The following is a 23,148-nucleotide window of genomic DNA, read 5'->3' as shown; positions in this document are numbered from 1 at the left end:
AGCCTGCCTGCCGGTCAGCCCAGTCTGCCAAGTGTTGCTCTGTGCCTGCCCCTCATCCCCATCCTCCACAGCTTCACCTCCCAGCCACGTGGTTGAAGTGACCGCCAGGGGGCATTGTCTCGGTACCTTTCCCAGGATAAGTTTCAGAGTAACAGCCGTGTTAGTCTGTATCCGCAAAAAGAAGAACAGGAGTACTTGTGGCACCTTAGAGACTAACAAATTTATTAGAGCATAAGCTTTCGTGGACTACAGCCCACTTACATGAGGTTGATGGATTTCCATTCCATACGGCTAAATGCAGTGCCTTGCATAATGACAAGTTTCAGAGTAACAGCCGTGTTAGTCTGTATCCGCAAAAAGAAGAACAGTGGGCTGTAGTCCACGAAAGCTTATGCTCTAATAAATTTGTTAGTCTCTAAGGTGCCACAAGTACTCCTGTTCTTCTTTTCCCAGGATAAAGATTTGTTGCTCTCCTGCTACGAGAGGGTGTCTGGTACCACGGCCCTTGGTGATGCTCAACAGAGAGGCTCATGGAAGTATTGATGCACTAAATCTCCAGGGAGGTCCCCTGGCCCCATCACTTTACACCAGGAGTGGATTTGGCCCAATGACTCTGTTGTCGCTGCTGGACTCCCACAGGTAATTTGCCCCTCCAGCTGCCCTGTTTGAAATGAGTTTGACCTTGATCCAGTTCCCTGCGGACAAGTATCCACAGCCACATCCCAAAATACCACCACTGCAGCTGGCGTGACTTGGTGCCCGTGTTGGCAGCCTCACTGGAGATGGTGAAGGCCTGAAGCTTGAACACTGTCTCCCCCTATCCCCCTACCTCACAGTGGACAGAGGCCATGAGTGAGGAAACGTGCCTTGCCGCTCCCTGAGCCATGCCATGTCTGTGCAAAAATACAAGGCAGCTACGCCCTGTCTGCTAGCTCCCAAACAGTCCATTCTAACCCCCCCTCTGTCCATATTCCCCACACACCTGTCCCAAACCCATCCCCCGTGGCTCTGGGGCCACTGATCACCCCCTCACCCAGCCTGCTTGGCAAACGTGTCCTGCTCAGGAAAGATGCCTCCTGGGCCACAAGCTCGTCCCAGACCGTGCCACTCTGAGCCCTGGCACTACCCCCTGGGCTGCTGCCTGCCCGGGGAAGATGTTGCTCTGCCTCAGGGCAACTCCTCGAACAGCCCCATGGCTTGGGCCAGTGAGGTGGGTTTGCAGACAAAGCTGAGACTGAATTCAGATTCCCCTCCTTGCCTCAGCTTCCTTCTCTGACCAGCCTATTTCCCCCACCTGTTTCCCTCTTGGGTTAGTGCTCCTTTCTCCCCCCCCCCATCCAATTGTGGAGATTGGGGCATCCCACTGGATCGGCATGGGAGGAAGGGAGTCGGCAGGAAAAGGGTGAGCTCTGGCTCTGGCTTTTTGGCCGCCCCAAGCAAAAACAAATAAAAAAAAAATGGGGCGGCCAGAACGACAAAGCAAAACAAACAAACAAAAAAGAAAAAACCTGTGGTGCGGCCGGAGCGCGGGTGCAGGGGGACTGGCTGGGGGGGGCGGGGGAGGGAGGAAGCGGGCGGGAAAGAGAGAGAAAGGGGCGGCCAGGGCTACAGCAGGGGTGCTGCCACGCGGCCCCACCCGCTACGCCGCCGCCTGCCACGAGGGCTCCGCTCCGGTCGGCGGGGAGGGAAGGAAGAGGACTGCCCTGCAGGGTGCTCTGGTTCTCCGCGCCGCCACCCCCTACAGGGCGGCCGGAGCAGAACAAAAAAAAAAAGCGGCCATGCCGCCCTAGGATTGGGCAGAATGCTGCCTCAAACAATCTGCCACCCCAAGCACCAGCTTGCTCACCTGGTGCCTGGAGCCGCCCCTGGTCACTAGGCCCCTACTGCCCCATCCATGCCCACTTCAAGCAGCCCCTGCTGCAAACCCTTTCCTCTCCAGCTTTCCATCCACCGTCATGCTTCCATGTCAATGTCTGATCGCTCCCTCGCAGAGGTGGGCCCCAGGGTTGGGCGGGCAGGGCTTGGCAGAGCAGAAGGGAGAGTAGCAGGGACTGTCCCAGTTGGTTGCTGCTGGCCAACTGCCAGGAGAGGCACAGCTGCCTGACTTGGAAGGAAGCTCAAAGACTCGGGTGGGAGGAAAATGGGTCAGCTAGGGTAAAGGCTGGGAGGGAGGCTCTGTCCTGCAGGGAGAGCTGGGCTGCAAGGGGTGGAGGAGTGGCAGAATTTCGGGAACCCAGGTCTCCATATAGCTTTTATTTTTCCCCGTTCAGGAGGACGAAAGTTAGGCAGCAAATCACCCAGCTCCTTAGCCTGGGTACTGCCCCATAGCTCTGGCTCTCCACAGAGCCCCTGCCCAACTCCCTTCACCTGGGCAGCATCTGGAGCAGCCATGGAAGGGGGCACCCTTCCTGATACTGGCTGGCCATTTGCCTCCTGCCCCCTGTTGACGCTGCACTGTCCCCTGTCAGCCTGGCTCCCATGCTCTGAAGAACATGAATAGCAGAGGGCCATATTCAACACTGGCGGCCTAGCGGCTTCAACGGAGCAGCACCCGCCTCTGCCAGCAGTGATTTTGGCCTGGGGTATGCGAGCCGGCAGGCCAGGGGGCTGACTGAGAGAAGGAGGGAAGGAATCTGTCTCATCTAGTGGCCAGAGCATGCCCCCAGCAGGAAGGGTTTGGGGCAACACGAGAAGGAAAAAGCCTGTATCTCATTGCTCTGCTTGCTTCGAAGCCAACCATGGGCATGGCGTTTTCAAACCTTAAAAGCAAACACACATAAAACTGACTGTCCAGCAAAAGATATTTATACAACTGACCTGATCCTAGAGAAATAAAAATGGCCTGATAACGATGGCTGGCCTAGTCACTGGAATCCAGCACATAGAAATTACAGAGACTGGCACCGTGTAACTACCCTGGGCTAGGATCCAACCTCGCAAACTCTTACGCACATGAGCAACTGGAGGCATGTGAGGAATCCCATGGGAAACTCGGTGCATTGCTCCCGGGGTTGTAGATAGGTTGATGCAGATTTTATTTTAATGGGCTGAAAATGGTGGGTTCTGAGCAAGCAGTTGTGAGCAGATGTGTCCAAAACCCCATACACAACCCCGAATCCTACTAACATTGATGGCCAAGCCAAATCCTCCAGGTGCATATAGTTCTATTAACTCCAGAGGGACTGCTCACAATGTGTTTTTGCAGGGGCATGGCCTCTCTGATCACCATGACACTTGCTGCTATTATTTGTATTAAGGCAGCACCTAGGAGCCCAGTCATGGCTCACAGCCCCACTGTGCTAGGAGCTGTACACGCACGGAACAGAAAATCAGCCTCTGTCCATGACAATGGGCCTGTAAAGCCAACGTGCCCCAGATTGCTCTGAAACCCTCCTCTCTAGGGGAAGGAGAGTCACTCGTCTTTGGTGATGGAGAGAGGGTTTGGTGGGGAGGAAACTTGCTCTGATTTTTTTTTTAAATTCATAGACTTTAAGGTCAGAAGGGACCATTATGATCGTCTAATCTGACCTCCTGCACAACGCAGGCCACAGAATCTCACCCACCCACTGCTGTAACAAACCCATGACCTGTGTCTGAGCTCCTGAAGTCCTCAACTTGAGGTTTAAAGACTTCAAGGTGCAGAGAATCCTCCAGCAAGTGACCCCATGCCCCACGCTGCAGAGGAAGGCGAACCCCCCCGCCAAGGCCTCTGCCAATCTGCCCTGGAGAAAAATTCCTTCCTGACCCCAAATAGGGTGATCAGCTAAACTCTGAGCATGTGAGCAAGACTCACCAGCCAGACACCCAGGAAAGAATTCTCTGTTCTGACACTTAAATAAAAGGTTAGTTTAATCCTCCCCCCCCCCAAAATGTTGTCAGTGAGTGCACTGTGGGGGGGATCCCTGCTGGAGGGGGCTGTGCCACAGGTCTCTTTCTCCTGGGGATCCCTGCTGGGGGGTGGGGAGGTACCAACATGTCACTTACTCTGGAAGATCCCTAATGGAGGGGGCTATTGCTATTCCCCATGTCACTTTCTGTTGGGGGGTCCCTGCTTCAGGGGGTACCCCCATGTCACTGTCTCTGAGGGAATCTCCATTGCAGGGGGCACCCCCATGTCACGGTCTCTGGGGGATCCCCACTGCAGGGGCCTGCCCCCCACAACCGTTTCTCTTGGGGATTCTGCACCCCCCGTCCCCCCCAGAGTAGGGTGACCAGATGGCCTGATTTTATAGGGACAGTCCCGATTTTGGGGTCTTTTTCTTATATAGGCTCCTATTACCCCCCACCCCCTGTCCCGATTTTTCACACTTGCTGTCTGGTCACGCTACCCCAGTGCCGGCCCCAGGGCTACCGCTCTGACACCAGTTCCTGTTGGGCGGAGCTGGCCGCCCTGCTCCCGGCTGGCGAGTCCCCCAGTCCCTCGCACTCGCAGGGAGCAGCTCGCCCGAACAGCATGGAGAACGGCTCGGCCGGCGGCAGCCTGCCCAGCCCGCAGGACTCCCCCTTCGGCTGCCCCATCTGCCTGGACACCCTGAAGGACCCGGTCACCATCCCCTGCGGCCACAACTTCTGTCTGGGCTGCCTGGGGGCGCACAGACACCGCCCGGGGGCCGGGGCGGGCGGCGGGCAGGGCGCCCCCCGCTGCCCGCTGTGCCAGGAGCCCTTCCCGGCCGACCTCCAGCTCCGCAAGAACCACACGCTGTGCGAGCTACTCCAGCTCCGTCAGCCGCCGCCCAGCGCCCGCAGCCCCATGGCCCCGCCGGCGCCCCCGGAGGAGGAGGCCCCCGGCCCGTCGGAGCCCGGCGGCGCCCCCCAGCGACAGGAGCCGGAGGCGGCGCAGGAGGACGGGGTGCTGTGCGATGTCTGCCCCGAGGGCGAGCGGGCCACGGCGGCCCAGTCCTGCCTGGTGTGCCTGGCCTCCTTCTGCCCGCCCCACCTGCAGCCCCACCTGCGGAGCCCGGCCTTCCAGGGCCACCGCCTGGTGCCCCCGCTGCGCCGCATCGAGGACAGCCTATGCAAGCTGCACCTCCGGCCGCTGGAGAGCTTCTGCCGCACCGACCAGGCCTGCATCTGCCAGCTGTGCCAGGGCCAGGAGCACCGGAGCCACGAGGTGGTGGCGGTGGAGGTGGAGCGGGAGCACAAGGAGGTAAGGTGGGGGCACAGAAGGGGCTAGGGGAGGATCTTTCTACCTCTCTGAACAGCCCTCGCCACGCTGGGTGCCCAGACCCTTGTGGGGTTTGCTCCCCAGGGCCAGGACAGCAGGGAGTGTTGCATTGAGGGGCATCAGGGCTGGGATAGCAGGGGGCTGTGGGTCAGGATTGAGGGGCATCGGTAGGGCTGGGTGGGGGGAGCCTAGGCCTGGGTCAGGATTGAGGAGCATTGACAGAACTGGGAGGGAGCGCAGGGGTGGGATAGCAGGATGCTGTGCATCGGGGGCATCGGTAGAGCTGCAGGTTTGGATAGCAGCTGTGGGTCAGGATTGAGGGGCATCAGCAGATCCGTTTAGTTCATACCAGCATTGAGAGGTGGGGTCAGGAATGAAGGACATCACAGAGCTTTTTTGGAGAGGCATCCCAGGACTGGAATATCAGTGATGCTGCAGGGCAGGATTAAAGGGCATTGGTAGATCTGTCTGCAGGGAGCCCAGGACTGAAATATAAATTGAGTGATGGGCTAAAGCCTGGGTTGGGGAGGGGGTTGTCTGTTTTCCAAGCTGGGAACACAGTTTGGCCCTGTGCACACATGTAGGACCAAAGTCCCCAACCCTGTTAAATCACAGTGCTATGGCATAGTCCTTTTCATAGTATAGTGCTTAACAGTCAAGGTAGGATTTTGCCAGTGGAGGGAGAAGGAAGGGAAAAAAGGTGTCAAGATCCCAGAACACTCTGTGCTTGTTAACTTGAAAATGGTGCTCTGTTCTCTGCAATTCCCTGGAGCTGCAGCCAGGCGGGGGGAAAGCCGCATTGGAAAATCCACTGACAAGATGTTTTTATGTAAAAATAACAGTTTAACCGGACTGCTACAAAGGGTTCCGTCTGGGCTGCCAGATTACACACATGCAAGAGATCTGGTAATGTAACTGATTATGTGTGGGTTTGGGGAGGAGGCAGAAACAAAAGTCTGGGCATATGCAGGTTCCTTTGGGACGTACTGGGCCAAATCCATCCCTGGCCTCACTCCATGGCCTTCACTTGAATTAAACCCGGGAGCAATTTGTCCACTTGTGTCTCTTTCCCACAGTATCTTAAATCAGGTCCTTTATTTCTTTTGGCTCCATTCCCAGATTCCATTCCTTGCTCCATTCGTCTTTTGTGTTCTGTCGGCAGGGATTTTTCCATCACTCCAGTTCCCAGATGGGCCTGACTCATCTACCAAATTCTCACCCACAAGGTTTCCTTGAGCTGTCAGTTTCATTCTAGCTCATCTGCAGTAGTTGGGAGAAGTTCCCAAAGCGAGAGAGGAGGCATTGCCATGACCTGGCTAATGGCCACTGCCCTCTACTGACTAGAATCAGAGTTGCTGAAGTGTCTGTGTTATGGCTCTTATACCGCTAACACTTAATGGGGAGTCTCCTTCAGCTCAAGTGGCAGGGGCTCTGTGCTATTGCAGCAGATGGATCGGAGTCTGATTCCCGCTGGTGCTAGGAAGCTCTGAGTGGGCGTAGCTGGTAGAGGCAAACCTAGGTGATCACAGACCTGATTTATAGTGGGGAGTACCGGCCTGGAATTAACACATGCTATTTCATCTGGTTCTTGAGGCCACTCTCCTGCTGCAGAGAAATCCTCTTGCCTTTATTATTGAGTGCCGTCGGTGTGATCTGCACTGTGGAGAACACACAGGAAGGCAGGATCTCCGAGGAGCTGCCAGCCTTAGGCAAACAGTACACTGCCCACCGGATCTAGCGTGTTTAAGGCAGATCATATTGGAGGCACAATCTACTGGACAGTGTTGGCTCATTAATATTAATGTAGCTACTCACAGTGGATTGGCTTGAGGGACGGGAAAGGGGGCCTGGTAATGCTAGGGGTCATGCTTCACCACCACCCAGGCATCAGAAAGGTTAGTCCAAGATGGTATCTGGCAATGGAGGAGGGTGGGGTCAGCTTCTGGGGAAGAAGTATCGGGCAGCTGCATTGGGATCTGAAGTTGCCGTAAACAGCCTGGACTGTGTCAATGTCAATTTCGTTGACCCTCCTCGCTCCCTCCCATGGGGTTCTGCAGCTTCCAGGGTAAGATCTCTCCTATGCTCTGGTCTCCTTATGCTCTCAGCCACTGGCGTGTGCCGTGCTGTTGGTATGGTTTGGCGTGTGGCTGGCTTTTTCCCTTCATCGGGCGACAGCACAGTGTGCCTTGCTCTCAATGCACCTCTCCCAGGCCGATGTCTATCCAAACACCACGAACGTTGCTTATGTGCATCTGTGGCTGCAGCCACGTACTGTGCCCCTCGCAACCTTCATGAAGGGGAGAGCCTTCTTCCCAGAATTCAAACCTCAGACACCCAGGAAATGTGGAGTCAAGGTCCCGCCCCCTCATGCCTTTTACAAGTTAATTTTGGCCTGAGGACACAACACACTCTGCAACCATTAGAACACCAGGCAATGCAGAGTTAAGGTGATGCTTCCAACACATCCAGCACAGCTGCACATGTTCTAATGTGTGTTGTGGTGAAGCTGACACTCTTGTAAGGGGTGCGCAGGGGCCTTTACACAGCATTCCTTGGTTATCCAACCTTTGAGGTTCGGGAGCAGTCCTCTCCCCTTTGGAAGGATGCTGAGGAATGTCTCGTCCCTGCTCTGGAAGGGGATGGGGAGCTCACTACACTGCTGTGAGGCTGCAGCCGTTGCTCCATGTTTAACAAAGTTTTTTGCATTCGAATTTCTGTTGTTAAAGTGGGAGGTAGCAAAGGACGGGGGTGGGGCTAAGGGAGATGGGGCCAATAGGACACTTGGAACAGAGTGACTCCCCTGCCTGGTGAGTCCTTGCAGGTCTGTTGGGGCAGTGCTAGTGCCCTCTTGCTTTCTCCTGCTCCTTCGGCACCCACCTGCCCCCAACCCTCTTTCCCTCATACGCCACCATAGCCCTGCTCACCCTGGGGGGCATTAATAGGAGGCCCAATACGAGTCCTAGATGTGCAGGACATGGGTCAGTTGGGTGGGGGGAAGCAGGAAGAGATTGCTGTTGGGGGAGCCATCTCTGCCCTTCCATCCACACACACCCCCCTCCAGAAATGCCCCCTCTTCAACTCCAGTAAATATCCTCATGCCCGAGCTGCCAGTCCCGGTCTGACTCACCAGTTCAAATGTGGGAGTGGGGGATCTGTGCAGTGGGACCTGGTTGGGATGGGGCAGAGATGGTTCCCTGTCTCCCTAACTACAGTACCCCTTACCTCCTGCATGCCCCTTTCGCTCTACCCATCCACACAGCCTCCCTGACCCCCCCCACATCAATGCCAATGAGCATGATGTCCCATCCCTGCCTCTGCCAATAGGTGTGGCCCTCCCCTCCATGCCCCATGTTGCCAGAGCTATTAAGCCAATGAGCACAGAAGTAGAGTGGAACACCCTGCGTGGTGAGTTACCCACCCTGCAAGGTGCTGAAGATGCACACACTGTTCTGAGCGGTGGGTAATAGGGGGCATGAAGGTGTGACTGGCGTAACGGGTGTCCATTGGGTCCATGAAATGCCCCATCCAGTTGGGCGAGCCGTGTGATCTTGGAAGCTTGCAGTGTTGGACATGAAAGCCAATAGGGTTGGCACAAGTTTGAATCCTGCTCGCAGCGAGCGGCTCATTTAAACAGGTTGGACAAACATCTGTCACGGCTGGTCCTACCTCAGTGCACAATGCTGACCTCTCAAAGTCCCTTCCAGCCCCACAGTTCTGGGATTTTGTCAGTCTAGAAAAGAACTCCAAATCTCTCCCGTGTCTCCCTGGCCGCCCGAACCTCAAGGGAAGGCAGAGTCCATTGATGTCTGCGTCTCCGCTGCAATTTGAGGACTAAGGAAGGACTAAGCATTTGCAAACTGACCGCCTGCTTGATTTTGGGGGCCCATAATTCTGGAATCCCCTGTTTGATTTGCCTGAAATTTGGTAGAAAAGTTCTGCCTTGGCCTCAGAGGCATCCTCCCGATTTTCAGCTCAGTTGGTTTTTATTTACAGAATTTAGAGGGGTGGATGTGAAAAATAAGGGTTATCATGAAAAAGGGTTTGTAACATTCGCTATGGAGCGAGTGCTGTGGCTCCCTGCAGGTGATGTGTATAAGACGCTGAAGGCTCAGGTTCTGAACGCAACCCGGGTATGGCAGCTAACGCACCTTTCAGCAGGGCTGTTTTCATCCTTTTTGTTTTCAAGGCCCAGCGACCCAAAATCCTGAGCTGCGTGGAGAACCAGCTGGATGAGCTGGGAGTCACCGTCGCGCAGACCAGAAAGACCGTGGAGCTCATCAAAGTAAGATGACCTTGTCCTCACCTTGCCCAGGGCTTGAGCTGAGCTTGGAGCATTTCCTGCTCCCTTCCACCTTCCCTCTGAACTGCGGCCTCTAACAAATGCCCCGGCGAGCCCCCCTAGAACCAAGAGCAACTTCGGAGAGACTTCTACTAGAGGCAGCTCTTCCCAGTTCGGGAGTGCTCACGTGCTTTGGGAAAGCATGGTGGCCGTCTGACCCAATACATGGCCCCCAATCTGGAATGTTGTCAGGATAGGAAATACTGCCCCTGAGGAAACCATTTCTGGGACTGAGGTTGCTCCCCTGGAGGAACTCAGCTGGGGAGGTATTTCTTTTAGCCCTGTCAGTCCCCATGGCAGCCACATTCCTAAGCTTTCAGCAGGCTGATTATACTCCAGGGTTGCGTGTCTGTCACCCATTCGCCTCTACGTTTCACCTAGTTTTCTGCTCCCATCTGGGGAGGTGTCCTGCCTGCTCCACATTTCAGACCGTGGATTTGGCATGAACTGCATCTCTGCATGGGACAGCAAAGCGCAGCCTGAGGGAAGGTGCTGAACTGCCATTTCCTGTGGAGAGAGGTGATCAAAGTGAAACATGTTGGACAAGTGCAGCCATGCTCCATGGAAACGCAAAGGGGCACAGTGCGGTCTGTTGGGTTCTACACCTGCCTCCCTGCCTGACCTTGGTTCACGTCACCTCTCTGTGCCTCCGTTTCTCCCTGTATAAAATGGAGGCAGTAACAACCGCCGACCTCAGAGGGGTGGGGTGTGGCATAGGCCTTGTCTACACTGCTTGGAGTGCATTTTTTGGCACCACTTCAGCTGCACCGTGCAGACCCTTCATGTAAGCACGGTGCCCTAGTACAAGTGGTGGTTTGCGCCGGTGCAGCTGCATTAGTGCCAAAAACCCCAGTACAGGCAAGATCTTAATGAACTGCTGCTGTTTGTAAAGAGCTCTGAGATCCTTCCCTGAACTGAGCTATAGAAAGGGGAAAGCTGATTACTAATAATGCAGATGCCCATCTTTGTGTGCGTAGAGCGCCGCCCTGAAGGAGAAGGAAAAGGTCAGCAGGCTCTTTGATGAAGCATCCAGAGCTCTGGTGACCTTCCAGAAAGAGGTGACTGGCTTCATCGAGGATGGCGAGCGATCCATGCTGCTTGAGGCTGAAGCAGATCTCCGGCAGAAGGAGGAGAAGCGTGCCAAGCTGGCTCAGTGCAGACAGAACCTGGAGAGGGTTCCGAGCACGGATACCATTTACTTCCTACAGGTGCGCAGGGACTGGCGCCAGGAGCGGAGCAAGCGCTGGGGCAGGGTTAAAAATCACAAATGACCGGAGGTACTGATCTCCGCTAGCGCTTCCTGTGGACCTGGGGAGCTGGAACCAGGGCCGGCTCCAGGCACTAGCGCAGCAAGCAGGTGCTTGGGGCAGCCAACAGAAAGGGGTCGCACGTACGGCTCTTCAGTGGCAATTCGGTGGCGGGTCCCTCAGTCTCTCTTGGAGGGAAGGACCTGCCGCCGAATTGCCGCCGAAGAATGAAGCGGTGGCGGTAGAGCTGCCGCCGAAGTGCTGCCGATCGCAGCTTCTTTTTCCCCCCGCCGCTTGTGGTGGCAAAAACGCTGGAGCCGGCCATGGCTGGAACATGACACTTCCAAGCTCCTCTCCCTCCAAACTGCAGTGCAGCTCTTGGCTAATCCATTATTCAATCAGGATCTGACCCAAAGCCCACTGAAAGCAACAGGTGTTTTTCCATTGCCTTCAGTGGGCTTTGGGTCAGGCTGCTAGTGAGCAACTTGCCCACGCTCATGTTGCAAATGGAAGACAGACGGACACAGGGAGCAGATGGAGCAGAGGTTCACTGTCAGCAGCGGGAGCTGGGAGCGCCTGGGTGCTGGGAGCAGCGAGACGCTGGGAGTGCATGTTGACCTGCACCAAGTACATAGCTAGATACTTACCAAATTATTGTTAACACTGAACCTTCATTATAACTGAGGGCATGACTCTGTGAAGAACAAGGGCCCAGGAGCTGGCAAAGGTTAGAATATGTCAGCGATCCCTACTGGTATGTGACAGCGCATGTGTAACCCACGCATCTCCTGGGTTTGGTGCTCTGTCCCATGTAGTGGCACCGAGACCCCTTAGAGATTAATGAGTCTGCTCCTCAGCCTTAGCGAACAGCCAGGTGGCTTTTAGCTCATGCAGTAGAGAGAGGCTCATGCACTGAGCTCCAGAGGTCCCAGGTCCGGTTGTGCCTGCTGACAATCAGGGTCTGTTGGTGTTACACATGCATAATAGCAGGTTCAGATCTGCAATGCAGCAGTGTGGGGACAAAGCCTGTAGACTTGTGCCTCCTAAGGGCATGTTAATCGGGTAGCAGGTGAATGGAAATAGGAGGTGAAGAGGGGGAGTTGTTGGGGAAAAAAATAATGCAAATGACGCCCTTGGCTCAGGCCCGTAATTAAAGGTCACTACAGTGAGTTTGATACTGGGTTGTATGTGAACTAACTCGCCTCTTGCCACTCACTGGAAAGTTAAAGGGGGGAAAAATAATGGACAGCTATTGTGGGCATGCACAAAGCAGCCCCTAGCATAGAGGCAATCTCTGCAGAGTGAGCAATCCTCAAGCACCTCAGCTGTGGAAATAGAGATATCCTATCCTATCTCCTAGAACTGGAAGGGACCTTGAAAGGTCATTGAGTCCAGCCCCCTGCCTTCACTAGCAGGACCAAGTACTGATTTTGCCCCAGATCCCTAAGTGGCCCCCTCAAGGATTGAAGTCATAACCCTGGGTTTAGCAGGCCAATGCTCAAACCACTGAGCTATCCCTCCCCCCTAAATAGCAGAGGATGGTTTTGATCTATCAACCTCTGGGTTATGGGCCCTGCACGCTTCCACTGTGCCACAATGGTCCTTGGTGGGAGGAGATACTGTTGTATGTGATATTCTTGAGTCAGATTTGAAACTGACTAAGGAACACATGGCCAGAGAAGTCGTTCCCACTCTGTTGCATGTCTGTCTTCATGCTGGGTCCTGGGAACAATCACTGCACTAGTGTTTTGGGAAGGGGTGTGGTGGTGGAACAAGACGCAGCCCAAGATTCTTGCAGGCTCTTAATCCCTGTATCCTTGGCTCAGGAGTTCCAGACCTTAAAAATAGCAGCTGAGGAAAAGAGTTCCCTATGTCCAAGCTTCCAGAAGGAACTGAGCTTCACCAAGTCCAGTCAGGCTGTGTGTGCCGTGAAGGAGCTGCTGGTGACTGCATGCAAGAACCAGTGGGACCAATTGCTGGGGAAGGGGTATGAAGAGTCTGGTTTCCATGGGATGCAAGAAGGTGTGTATTTAGCCACCGTGGGCTAGCCCCTGGGTGTGTGGGCCGAGGTTTATATTGCTCCCCAGTGTGCACAAGGAGCACTGAGGCTCTTGAGAGTCCCTGTTTAACTTTTATAACTAGCAAATGAATGTGAGAAGCCAGCACCCCCAGGGCAGAGCCGTGAAGCGCTCCCTACCCGTCCCGACAGCCTTGGAAACTGTGCAATTGCATAATCAGCCACTCAGTCAGCCTCTGCCGTCTGGGCTCACGTCTCGCTCGGGGGGGTTTTATGAAGTTTCCACAGCGACTAGAAAATCAGAAGGCAACAAACAGGCTTGGAGCTAGGTGTGGCCGGGCGGTTTGGGGAACTCCCCCCAAGAGGCGTCCCATGAAAGGGAGACTTGTCTCCTCTGAACACAGACCTACCACTTCATTCCCGGACTCTCTGTCCTGGCAGGGGAGGGGGAAGCTGAAGCTGCTGGTTGAGTTTCAGACAGACTCGGGCAGCTCCATTTTAGCTTTTAATGACTAGTTCAACTCCCCGTTGTTTGTAATTCTCCTGGAGACCCATCAAAATCATTCCCTTCCCAGCCACGCCCGTCTCCTCCTGCGGAACACATGTGGCCATTGCCTGCCATTAAGCCCAGTCCAACAGGGATCTGCCTTGTATTGTGTATACTGTGTACTGGCCTCAGCCTAGGAACATGGGGTTGGGTTGTTAGTGCCCCCTGTTGGCTGGCTGGCAGTGCAGCAGCAGGACCATCTGTCGTAGGACCCTGCATGAATGTTGTAGAGTCCCAGGGATGTTCCTTTTTTGCTCTTGGTTTTATATTTTTAAATGCAGGAGCAGCACGATGTACCCTGAGATGTGAGGGCCAGGGCTTTGCACCTCCCTCTGAGATTCACACAGCATCCGTTCACGGGGGCTTTGTTGGCTTTGCTGTTTATGTAGCTCGATGGTGACGCCTTTTATTCCTCTCCTTGCAGCAGTCGCTGAGCCCCAACCTTCGGACAAATCAAACAATCCAGCCTGCTTGGAGACAAGAGACTATTTCCTGAAATGTAAGACCCTGACCTTTGTTTTGGCTTCTGTTGCTAAGGCCAGATGCTGCATTTCCCCTTTCTGCTCAAAACACTGATGACATGTAAACTTTCTGTACTGGCAACTGCATTTGTATGTCTGCTCCCTGGCAGGGTCCGGTCCATGTTGTTGGGATAAATACCATACAGCTAATAAAGGGAGTCCATTTGCCTTCCAGCTAAAGTCTTAAAAACTCAGCCTATGTGTAGCTCTGCCAAACCAGTCATGGGGGACCTAGCCAAGACGCTGTTGCACGTAAAGCCCTTTCCACTTAATTCAGTCACAGATGAATTTGATCCTCTGTTTAATTAGCTCGGAACCTCTGGAGTCAAATAACTTGTAATCAAAATAACCCTAATTCCACGCTCTGTTTTGAACCAGTTTGATGGCTTCAGGCAGGTGGCTAATTCGGTTGCTGAATAGATAAAGTTGTTAAAGCCGGACAAAATTCTGTCTCAAAAGAGCCCAAGGAGGAGCCAGGCTAACTGAAGAGGTTACAATGAAAAGTTGCCTGATTCAGACAGTGTGATTGATATTCAAAGCACTGTGCGGTGCTTGGCAAGCTGCCACACAAAGACCAGCTGTAGAACCGAAAGAGGCTCGATCTGACAGACTGCTCCACCATGCGCTGCTGGAGCACAAGCTCGCAGAGAGGGGAGAGAAATTGAGCTTGCATCCCTCCCAGTGAGCCATCTCTCCCCTGTACACTACCATGGGTCTCTGCTTTCTTCCCCTGGCTTTATTTTCTGCTCCTCGCCTGTTCATGCAGACATGCGTTTACTCACAAATCCAAGGACGATTTTCTAATGCCTGTCAACAGTCTTCTTGGAGACAGGTTTCAGAGTGGTAGCCGTGTTAGTCTGTATCAGCAAAAAGAATGAGAAGTACTTGTGGCACCTTAGAGACTAACACATTTATTTGGGCATAAACTTTCGTGGGTTTTAGCCCACGAAAGCTTATGCCCAAATAAATGTGTTAGTCTCTAAAGTGCCACAGGTACTCCTCAGTCTTCTTGGAGGAGCTGCTGCTGGACACGCTCCCCAAAGGAAGTTGGGCCTGTGCAGATATGGATCCAATCCATGAACGCCTCGTTCAGCTGGAAATTCAAGGACCTTCTGTTCCCCCTGTCTCCTCTGCATCTGACTTGCAAGCTGGATCTCCTGGGCTTCGTGGATCTACACTGTGCCTTATTCCTGTGCGTGGGAGGGTGGCCAGTACTCTATCCCAACTGAACTCCTGTTTTGTAAATACCCATCAACAAGGCCCCAGGCCATAACCCTCTTCTGACCAGACAGAAATTCCTTGGGTTTAGATAGTATCCTTCCGGGGCCAATTACTACAGTATTCAGTGGTAGGAGGCCCATTGCCTCCATGTCCCTCCAGCCCCCTGCTGCCCTAGAGAACAATACCAGCCATAAAAATCTGTTGCTTCTTTCAAAGTCAGTATCCATGGTGGGTACCTGCTCAGCTGCTCAGTGCAAGGGCATGTGGTCAATTTATTTGGGGGTAGGGCTGAGTCTGTGCAATTCACTGCAGCATTAAGAAACTCTTAATGGATAAAACTGCTGCGGGGTAAATTCAGAATACGCCTCTTAACCGCTCTGCTAGACAGAAAGAGCCAGTCTTTCATGTTGTTTCTGGCCCTGCTAATAATCTGCTGCCTTAGTCTGTGGCTAATCACCCTAACACGCACCATCAGATCAGACACTGTATTTTAGCTGCAATCAGCAGGAATGCTTTTGATTCTGTATGCAGGGTTGAATTCCTAGAGGGGTGGGGGTGGCAGGAAGTTCTCAGGGGCAGGGCTCTCTGCTCTGGAATTCTCCTGATGATCAGACAAAGGCCAGATCCATCCAGCAGCCAGTAGGACACAGTACTAAGGGCATGTCTCCGCTGCAAGTGAAGGTGTGATCGTAGCATGCGCGTGCATACCCGCACTGGCTTTACTCCAGCTCGTACGGCGGCATGGGCTAGCAACCAGGCTCCCCAGCAGGCTCCTGCTTTAGTAGCTAGCCTGTGTTGAAGCCTGGGCCATCACATCTACGCTACTACGGTTACCTGTGCTAGCTAGAGTAAAGCTAGTGCGGGTATCCCCCTCCCGCATGCTACAGTCATACCTTTGCTTGTAGTGTAGACATACCCCAAGGCGCATCTCTTTAGCTTTGCTGATTTCAATCAACAGCTGAGTTGGTGTTCATTGCCATTGGGCCAGGGGTGGGAAAGGCCTCTGCCCAGATATTGGAGAGCGATAGTACAGAAACAGACCTGTTAACGTTAGCCACTGAAACTCACCACTTGGGGCTAAAGGGGAAAGGGATGCTCTGTGCTAAATTCGATTCTGATTCTCTCTTTTGTGTTTGCTTGTCCCCTCCTGCACAGTTGCCTTCATCATCGATTTGGACAGCGATACCGCGGACAAGTTCCTCCAGATGTTTGGAACCAAAGGGGCCAAACGAGTATTGACCCCCATCGGCTACCCCGAGAGCCCAACCAGGTTCATCAACTGCGAGCAGGTGCTGGGCGAGAACCTGATGAACCGAGGCAACTACTACTGGGAGGTGGAAATCATCGACGGCTGGGTGAGCATCGGCGTCATTGCCGAGGGCTTCAACCCGCGGGAGTCCTACGACAGAGGCCGCCTGGGGAGGAACGAGAAATCCTGCTGCCTGCAGTGGAATGGACAGAACTACGTGGCCTGGTTTGGTGGCTTCGAATCCGTTATCCAGCAGCCCTTCTTTCACACGATCGGGGTGTACCTGGAGTATTCAGAAAAGGCACTGACCTTCTATGGGGTCAGGGACACCAAGATGACGTGTCTCCAACAGCTCAAGGTTGCTCGCTTCAAAAAAGGCCAATTTGACCCCTTCCAGAATAAGATCAACCACCAGTTCCCATCGCTGTTTGCTTATAACCTCAAACCAGCTTTTTTCCTTGAAAGCGTAGATGCCCATATGCAGATTGGGCCGTTGAAGAAAGATTGTGTTTCAGTGTTAAAGCGGAGGTAACTTGCAGAGAAGACCCAGGAGTCTCTCTTGTAATTGTTTACCAGCACCGTGGCTTATATAGTTTTCTCTCTGGAATAGCCCTGCCAACCCACTCTAGCCCTGTGCTGTTTGTAACCCAGGAGTTAACAAACAGAAGTCGCCTCTTGGCGGATAGAGCCCTGGACTGGGACTCAGGAGACCTGGGTTCTGTTTCTGGCTCTGCCATTGGGTGACCGTGGGTAAGTCATGTCACCGCTCTGTGCCTCATTTTTCCCGTCTGTAAAATGGGAGTAATTATACTAACCTGCTTTGTAAAGTGCTTTGAGATCTACTGAGGAAAAGCAATAGATAAGAGCTAGCTATTATTATTATCTTTAAAAACCGGGCATTTTATGATGGCCTATCCCTGCCAGCCCTCCATTCCTAACCAAGGGGATATAATCTTAGTGACCGCTCCGACCATATGATCCCACATTTACTCTGCTCTGTGCCTTATTCCACACTGTAAATGCGGGATGGTCGTTTAATACGTGTTAGCCCCCCGACGCCTTCAAAATCTGCTTTCTGGGCGAACACCTCCTAGACAATGCTTTAAAAACAGCAGGTACAGCATAGGCTGTACAAATACAATGCTCTACACAGCAGCAGTACACTGAACCACCAGCGTACCTCAACCTTATTCTGGAGGGACCATATCTAAGAGTGAGAGCGCCCCCCCCAAGCCATACGGATGCTGTGCCTAAAGACACCTCATGTCCCAAAGCAGGGAAGTGATAGACCAGCACCAATGAGATCACACCTAGAATGCTCAACTGAGTCCAACACACCTCCACACCAGAAAGAGGGAGACAGGAATTCAGGGAAAACCAGCAAGAATGACTACGGGTGTGGGAGGGATGGCTTGGTTGAGGAAAGATTAAAAGAATACCTGGATTGGCTGCAGGATGACGATGGGACATGACGCCGATGCACAAGGATGTAACCGCATTTTAGTAGGAATTGTTAGGGGTGGTAAGTAGGGCTATAACTAGGAGGAATGGGATGAAATTAAGGAGAATGAAAGTTGAATATCAGGGAAACTTCTTAATGGCGAGATCTATTCTTTTGTGGAATAGTCTCCCAAGGGAAATGGTGGAAGACCCCGGTGATGGGTTGGATCACAGAAACCCCCTGGGGCTTTCAACTGATGTGCCAAGACTACTTCTGCCCCTGCTGGAACTCCAGCAGCCTGTCTTGTTGAGCCAGACGCGCTAGGCTGCTCCAACACAGGCCCAGGGTCTGAACCACGTGCCCCAAAGCTGCAGATTTAACTGAAAGCAGCTTAAGAAGTGTTCCTGTCTTTAACACTCAGATGCCCAACTCCCAGTGGGGTCCAAACCCCAAATAAATCCGTTTTACCCTGTATAAAGCTTTTACAGGGTAAACTCCTAAATTGTTCATCCTTTATAACACCGATAGAGAGATATGCACAGCTGTTTGTCCCCCCTCCCCCCGAGGTATTAATACATACTCTGGGTTAAATAATGAGCAAAAAGTGATTTTATTAAATACAGAAAGTAGGATTTAAATGGTTCCAAGTAGTAACAGACAGAACAAAGTGAATTACCAAACAAAATAAAATAAAACCCGCAAGTCTATGCCTAATACAGTAAGAAAACTGAATACAGATAAAATCTCACCCTCAGAGATGCTTCAATAAGTTTCTTTCACAGACTGGACACCTTCCTAGTCTGGGCACAATCCTTTCTCCTGGTACAGCCCTTGTTCCAGCTCAGGTGGTAGCTAGGGGATTTCTCATGATGCCCGCCCCCTTATTCTGTTCCACCCACTTATATATCTTTTGCATAAGGTGGGAATCCTTTGTCCCTCTGGGTTCCCAGCCCTCCTTCTCAATGGAAAAACACCAGGTTAAAGATGGATTCCAGTTCAGGTGACATGATCACATGTCACTGTAAGACCCCAAGCCTTCATTCCTCCCAGCCTGACTCACAGGAAGGCCTGCCTGCAAACAGAGCCATCCACAGTCAATTGTCCTGATTGATGGGAGCCATCAAGATTCCAAACCACCATTAATGGCCCACACTTTGCATAATTACAGTCGGCCCTCAGAGTTATATTTAATATTTCTAGTTTCAGATACAAGAATGATACATTCATACAAATAGGATGAACACACTCAGTAGATTATAAGCTTTGTAATGATACCTTACAAGAGACCTTTTGCATGAAGCATATTCCAGTTACATTATATTCACTCTCATTAGCATATTTTCATAAAATCATATAGGGTGCAACGTCACAACCCCATCAGCTGAATTATTTAAAAGTGGTTTGGATAAAGGACTAAAAAATATACTGTGCAGAACAATCTTGCGTTAGCCAGGAGATGGAGTAGATGAACGAATGCTGTAGAACTTTTCCGTCTCTAGCTTCTGTGAGAGGTTCATTCAGTTCTTGGCTTCTTCGGTGAGACTGCTAACTAGCCCGCCCCCGTTGTCATGTCACCTGTCCACTAAAACTGGTCTGGGACCACCAAGTTCATTTTCACATAGTCCACCAAATAACCATCCAGATGGTAGCAGCTTTCAATATGGGATGGGTTTGAACTGGCGACACAGAGATGAAATGCCCCAAATCCCATTGCCAATCCCCTGAACAAAGTGACGGTACATGTAAAGGGAACATGTAAACCATTTATATATGCATCATGAGCATCATCTTCTGCAGATACTTTCAATGTTGGTCTGTTGCATTTGGGAAAGCAAAATATTCCTGTGGGCATTATGAGGGCAGTCCTGAACCCTTTACTTAGGCTAAATTCCAATTGACTTCCGCTGAAGCAGCTCTGGGCCCTTAATCTGCTTCCCAGTACTATAAAATATCCCAGCCAGTGGGATGAAATAGCTGCTAGTGAGAGACTCCAGCACCATTCAGTGGCTGGAGATCCTGAAATAGCAATAGCGGTATTTATTAAAATTCACTTTTAATAGATAGTTTCTTATCCGGGAACTATTAATTTAGTTAATTAAGGTATCACTGCAGGTTTCCTTTTCTGTTATAATCACATCTCTACTTTCCTGGGAACTTTAGTAGCATTAAAATCCCAAACTCCTAAAAGACTCCAGTTAGTGCAGTTCCTTTTTAGTTACTAATGTACCCCAGTGTAGTTTATAAAGGGTTTTAATGATTAATAGATGTTCTAAGTTGTAACAGATATAAACTGTATGTGTTATAGAAGATGGTTATAAGCACACCAGTAGAAGCTGTTCTAGATGGTTGTAAGCCCTGGTTATAAACAACCTATTGGATTCTGACAATCTGTAACCTTTCATTAACTATATATTAAAACATCTGTTAATTATGTATTAACCATTTATAAATGTATCCTGAATATAAAGGATGGTGGCGAATCCCTTCTAAAAAAAGGTGGAAAGGAAAAGAGAACTTTCAAGAGCACATTTCTCAAGCCACCTTCTCAAGTATGCCCTGGAGATATACAATAGCTGGAATGAATTACTGTCACATCTGTGCACTGCAGTAGCTTCATCTCCTACCTGTCTCAGTCTTATATACTTTGCTATGAGTTAATTTTCTCTGATATTAGTTTATCACCTACCTCCTAGAGCTTGCATTATATATAAAAAAAAGAGACCTAGTGTACTGTATTTATGTAAAGAGAAAATAATTGGGTCAAATTCACCACTGATGTAACCCACTTCCAGTAGGGATGAATTTGGCTAAGATGGAGTTAAGGCTGTAAATACATAGAAATATATTCATGGAAAAAAACCTTAATAAAATGCTGTAATTAAAAAAGCAGTCCAAAGGCCAGGAAATTCACAGTTAAAATTACAGGTACATCTCCCAACTTGGAGGCCTGGTGAAATGCACCCACTCGCCTTCTGAAAATAGTCAAAGGCTCCAGTCCTCTGAAGGCCACCAACTTCAGGAGATCTGGGTTCTGTTCCCAACTCTACCAGAAGCCTGCTGGATGACATTGGGCAAGTCACTTCCCAGGTCTGTGCTGCAGCTTCCCATTCTGTAAAATGGGCATAATGATCCTTACCTCCTTTGTAAAATACTTTTGAGATCTACTGATGAAAAGTGCTAGATATAGATAGATAGATAAGAGCTAGGAATTATTATTATATGGTGATTTTTGAAATATTATGAGCTATTAAAAAAAAAGATTAGCAAATTCTTCAAGAAGTGAAAACACCTTGGATGAAATCTTGACCCTGTTTAAGTCTATGGGTATTTTGCGATTGATTTCAATGGGGACCAGTGTTCACTTCTTATGTTTTTAACTCTTATTTCTGAAACACTCTGTCTTTTCTGTGTCTGACTTTGCATAAAATCTCTAATGTGGCGTGAGACAATATTTCATGTGGATTGCTTTAGTTTTGGCGAAGCTAGAGGTGATTAGGATTGGAAATGGCTATATAAGCAAAAAAGCTAGATTCAACCTTCACAACAGAGAAGCTATCCATAATGTAGTGAGAGGGAAAAATAAGATATTAATCTCTGTACTTCTGCTTAATATGTGCGGTAAGGGCTCTAGGACACTTGCTTAAGTCTTTATCGGCTAATGTTGCTTTCTCTCATGGGCCAAATTCTGACTGTGTTACTCGAGCAAAGCTCCCATCAGCTTCAACGGGAGTTTTGCCTGAGTGTGGGCTGCAGGAGTGGGCCCCTGGTTCCATTTGTGTGTCAAAGAAGATGACTTAATTCCTTATTAGAATGAATGTGTCTTTGGCAGAGGGTTCATTATGCAAAGGTGGGCATTCCCCATTCTCCCAGTTGCCCATAGCAAAGGTGTATGTCACGCGCCCTGTCTGTGGTATTCATTCAGGAGATTAATCAATTAGGCTGAGCCTAAACTTTTGTCTTTCCCCTGTGTATCTGCATAACTTTTCCCCCATCCTGGGCTTCAGCAGTGAAGGCAGCGGCAGTACTCAGGAGGCAATGATGTCTAGCAGTTAGAGCAGGGAATTATGAGTTGGGAGAATTGGATTCTGTTCCTAGTTCTTCCACTGACTTCCACTGACACTGGATGAATCACTTAACCATTCCAAGCCTCTTTTTCCCAGTCTGTGAAATGGGATACTAATGCCCGGCTTTAGAAAGGGCTTTGAGAACCACTGTTGAAAGGTGCTATAAAAAAGGGAAGCATTATTATATTATCCTCCCTATGGATGGAAGAAAACGCTGAGATAAGACTTCAGAACCACTCCATAAGCAGCCACAAGGATAGTGCAGAAATGCAGTGCATGGCAGGAAGCTATTGACATGGGCCCTTCTCAGCCCTGTGATAAGCAGTTGCAACTTCTGTTATAGCTGGTATACCTGCTTACCTCCATGCCTGAACTTGGCCTATTCTTGCCAGTCTCTGGCAGGTTGGAGAGGAAGAGTTCAAAGGTCAACCATGAAACCAGTGCCCTGCCCTAACCCTATCCACTAGGCCCCAGAAGTAATTGTATGTCCATGAAATGAAACAACAGGATTTTTACAGAGAACCTGCTATAAATGATCTTCCACATTTGCCTGTAATAATTTGTGAAAGTAGCTTTAATAAAAGGTAACAGTTGAGCTGATTCACTTTATCACAGCTATACAATTTGCTTCATTTTAAGATGAATATCCCCTGCCTATTCTTTCAGTCCATTTGGAAGTAAGATAAACTCTCATGCTTCAGGGCACAAACCAAACTCTAACTATCAGGGATAGGAAGAAAGTTCCGTCAGCAGTTTATTCAATAACTTCCCTCTTCGAGATTCCTCTGGTGCATCTGATAGTATTTGGAGACAGGGTGCTGAATTAGATGGACCACTGGCCTGGATTGAAATCCCTATGTTCCTAACATGCATGGGGTGTAAACTGGAATGATCAGGAAATTCACACTGAACCAACCCTGGATCGATCCTCTGCTTTTCCATAAGCAACAGGATAAATCCAATAAGCCGCTGTTTAAACAGCATTGTGCAATTTCGAGTGTCTGTTTTTTCTTGAGCAATTTTCGCCTCACATAGTGATCATCTTTTTACTTAGGATTTTTTTAGGTATACAATTACTGTATTAAAGTGTGTGAGGAAACTGTAACAATAATATAATGCTATTAAAGAATGTTAACTACCATTAAACAGTGTACAAACATCATACTGGATTGTCTTTCCTTACAAAACAAAACGACTGAATTATCTGGCCATCTTGTCATTGATTGTTCAATGTTTTTTTAATGCTGGATAAGACAATGGAGATTTGTTTCCAAGTGATGATGGTTATCAGCAATCATCTTGCAGCAACAGGGACTGACCACCATTTTATCCATAGTG

The 23,148-nt window shown here is 50.6% G+C and overlaps 1 protein-coding gene across 1 annotated transcript; it reads left to right on the top strand.

Moving 5' to 3' along the window:
- The first annotated feature begins 4,399 nt into the window (after window positions 1–4,399).
- TRIM47 (tripartite motif containing 47) lies at window positions 4,400–22,972 on the top strand. The gene is made up of 6 exons (XM_054047788.1): window positions 4,400–5,146; window positions 9,351–9,446; window positions 10,481–10,711; window positions 12,577–12,772; window positions 13,739–13,813; window positions 16,212–22,972. The coding sequence occupies exons 1-6, from the start codon at window positions 4,454–4,456 to the stop codon at window positions 16,835–16,837; spliced, it is 1,917 nt and encodes a 638-aa protein (XP_053903763.1). The 5' UTR covers window positions 4,400–4,453; the 3' UTR covers window positions 16,838–22,972.
- Window positions 22,973–23,148: the final 176 nt, after the last annotated feature.

Source organism: Malaclemys terrapin, chromosome 13, assembly GCF_027887155.1.
Source record: "Malaclemys terrapin pileata isolate rMalTer1 chromosome 13, rMalTer1.hap1, whole genome shotgun sequence".
Classification (NCBI taxonomy): Eukaryota; Metazoa; Chordata; order Testudines; family Emydidae; genus Malaclemys; species Malaclemys terrapin.
Note: the sequence above shows the minus strand (reverse complement) of the source record. Positions and strands in the feature narration are given on the sequence as shown.

Bases quoted from the DNA above. Each gene is read 5' to 3' on its own strand.
- TRIM47 (XM_054047788.1), top strand. From the start codon at position 4,454: ATGGAGAACGGCTCGGCCGGCGGCAGCCTGCCCAGCCCGCAGGACTCC. The intron at 5,147-9,350 runs GTAAGGTGGGGG...TTTGTTTTCAAG, and splicing joins TGGAGCGGGAGCACAAGGAG to GCCCAGCGACCCAAAATCCT. The intron at 10,712-12,576 runs GTGCGCAGGGAC...TCCTTGGCTCAG, and splicing joins ATACCATTTACTTCCTACAG to GAGTTCCAGACCTTAAAAAT.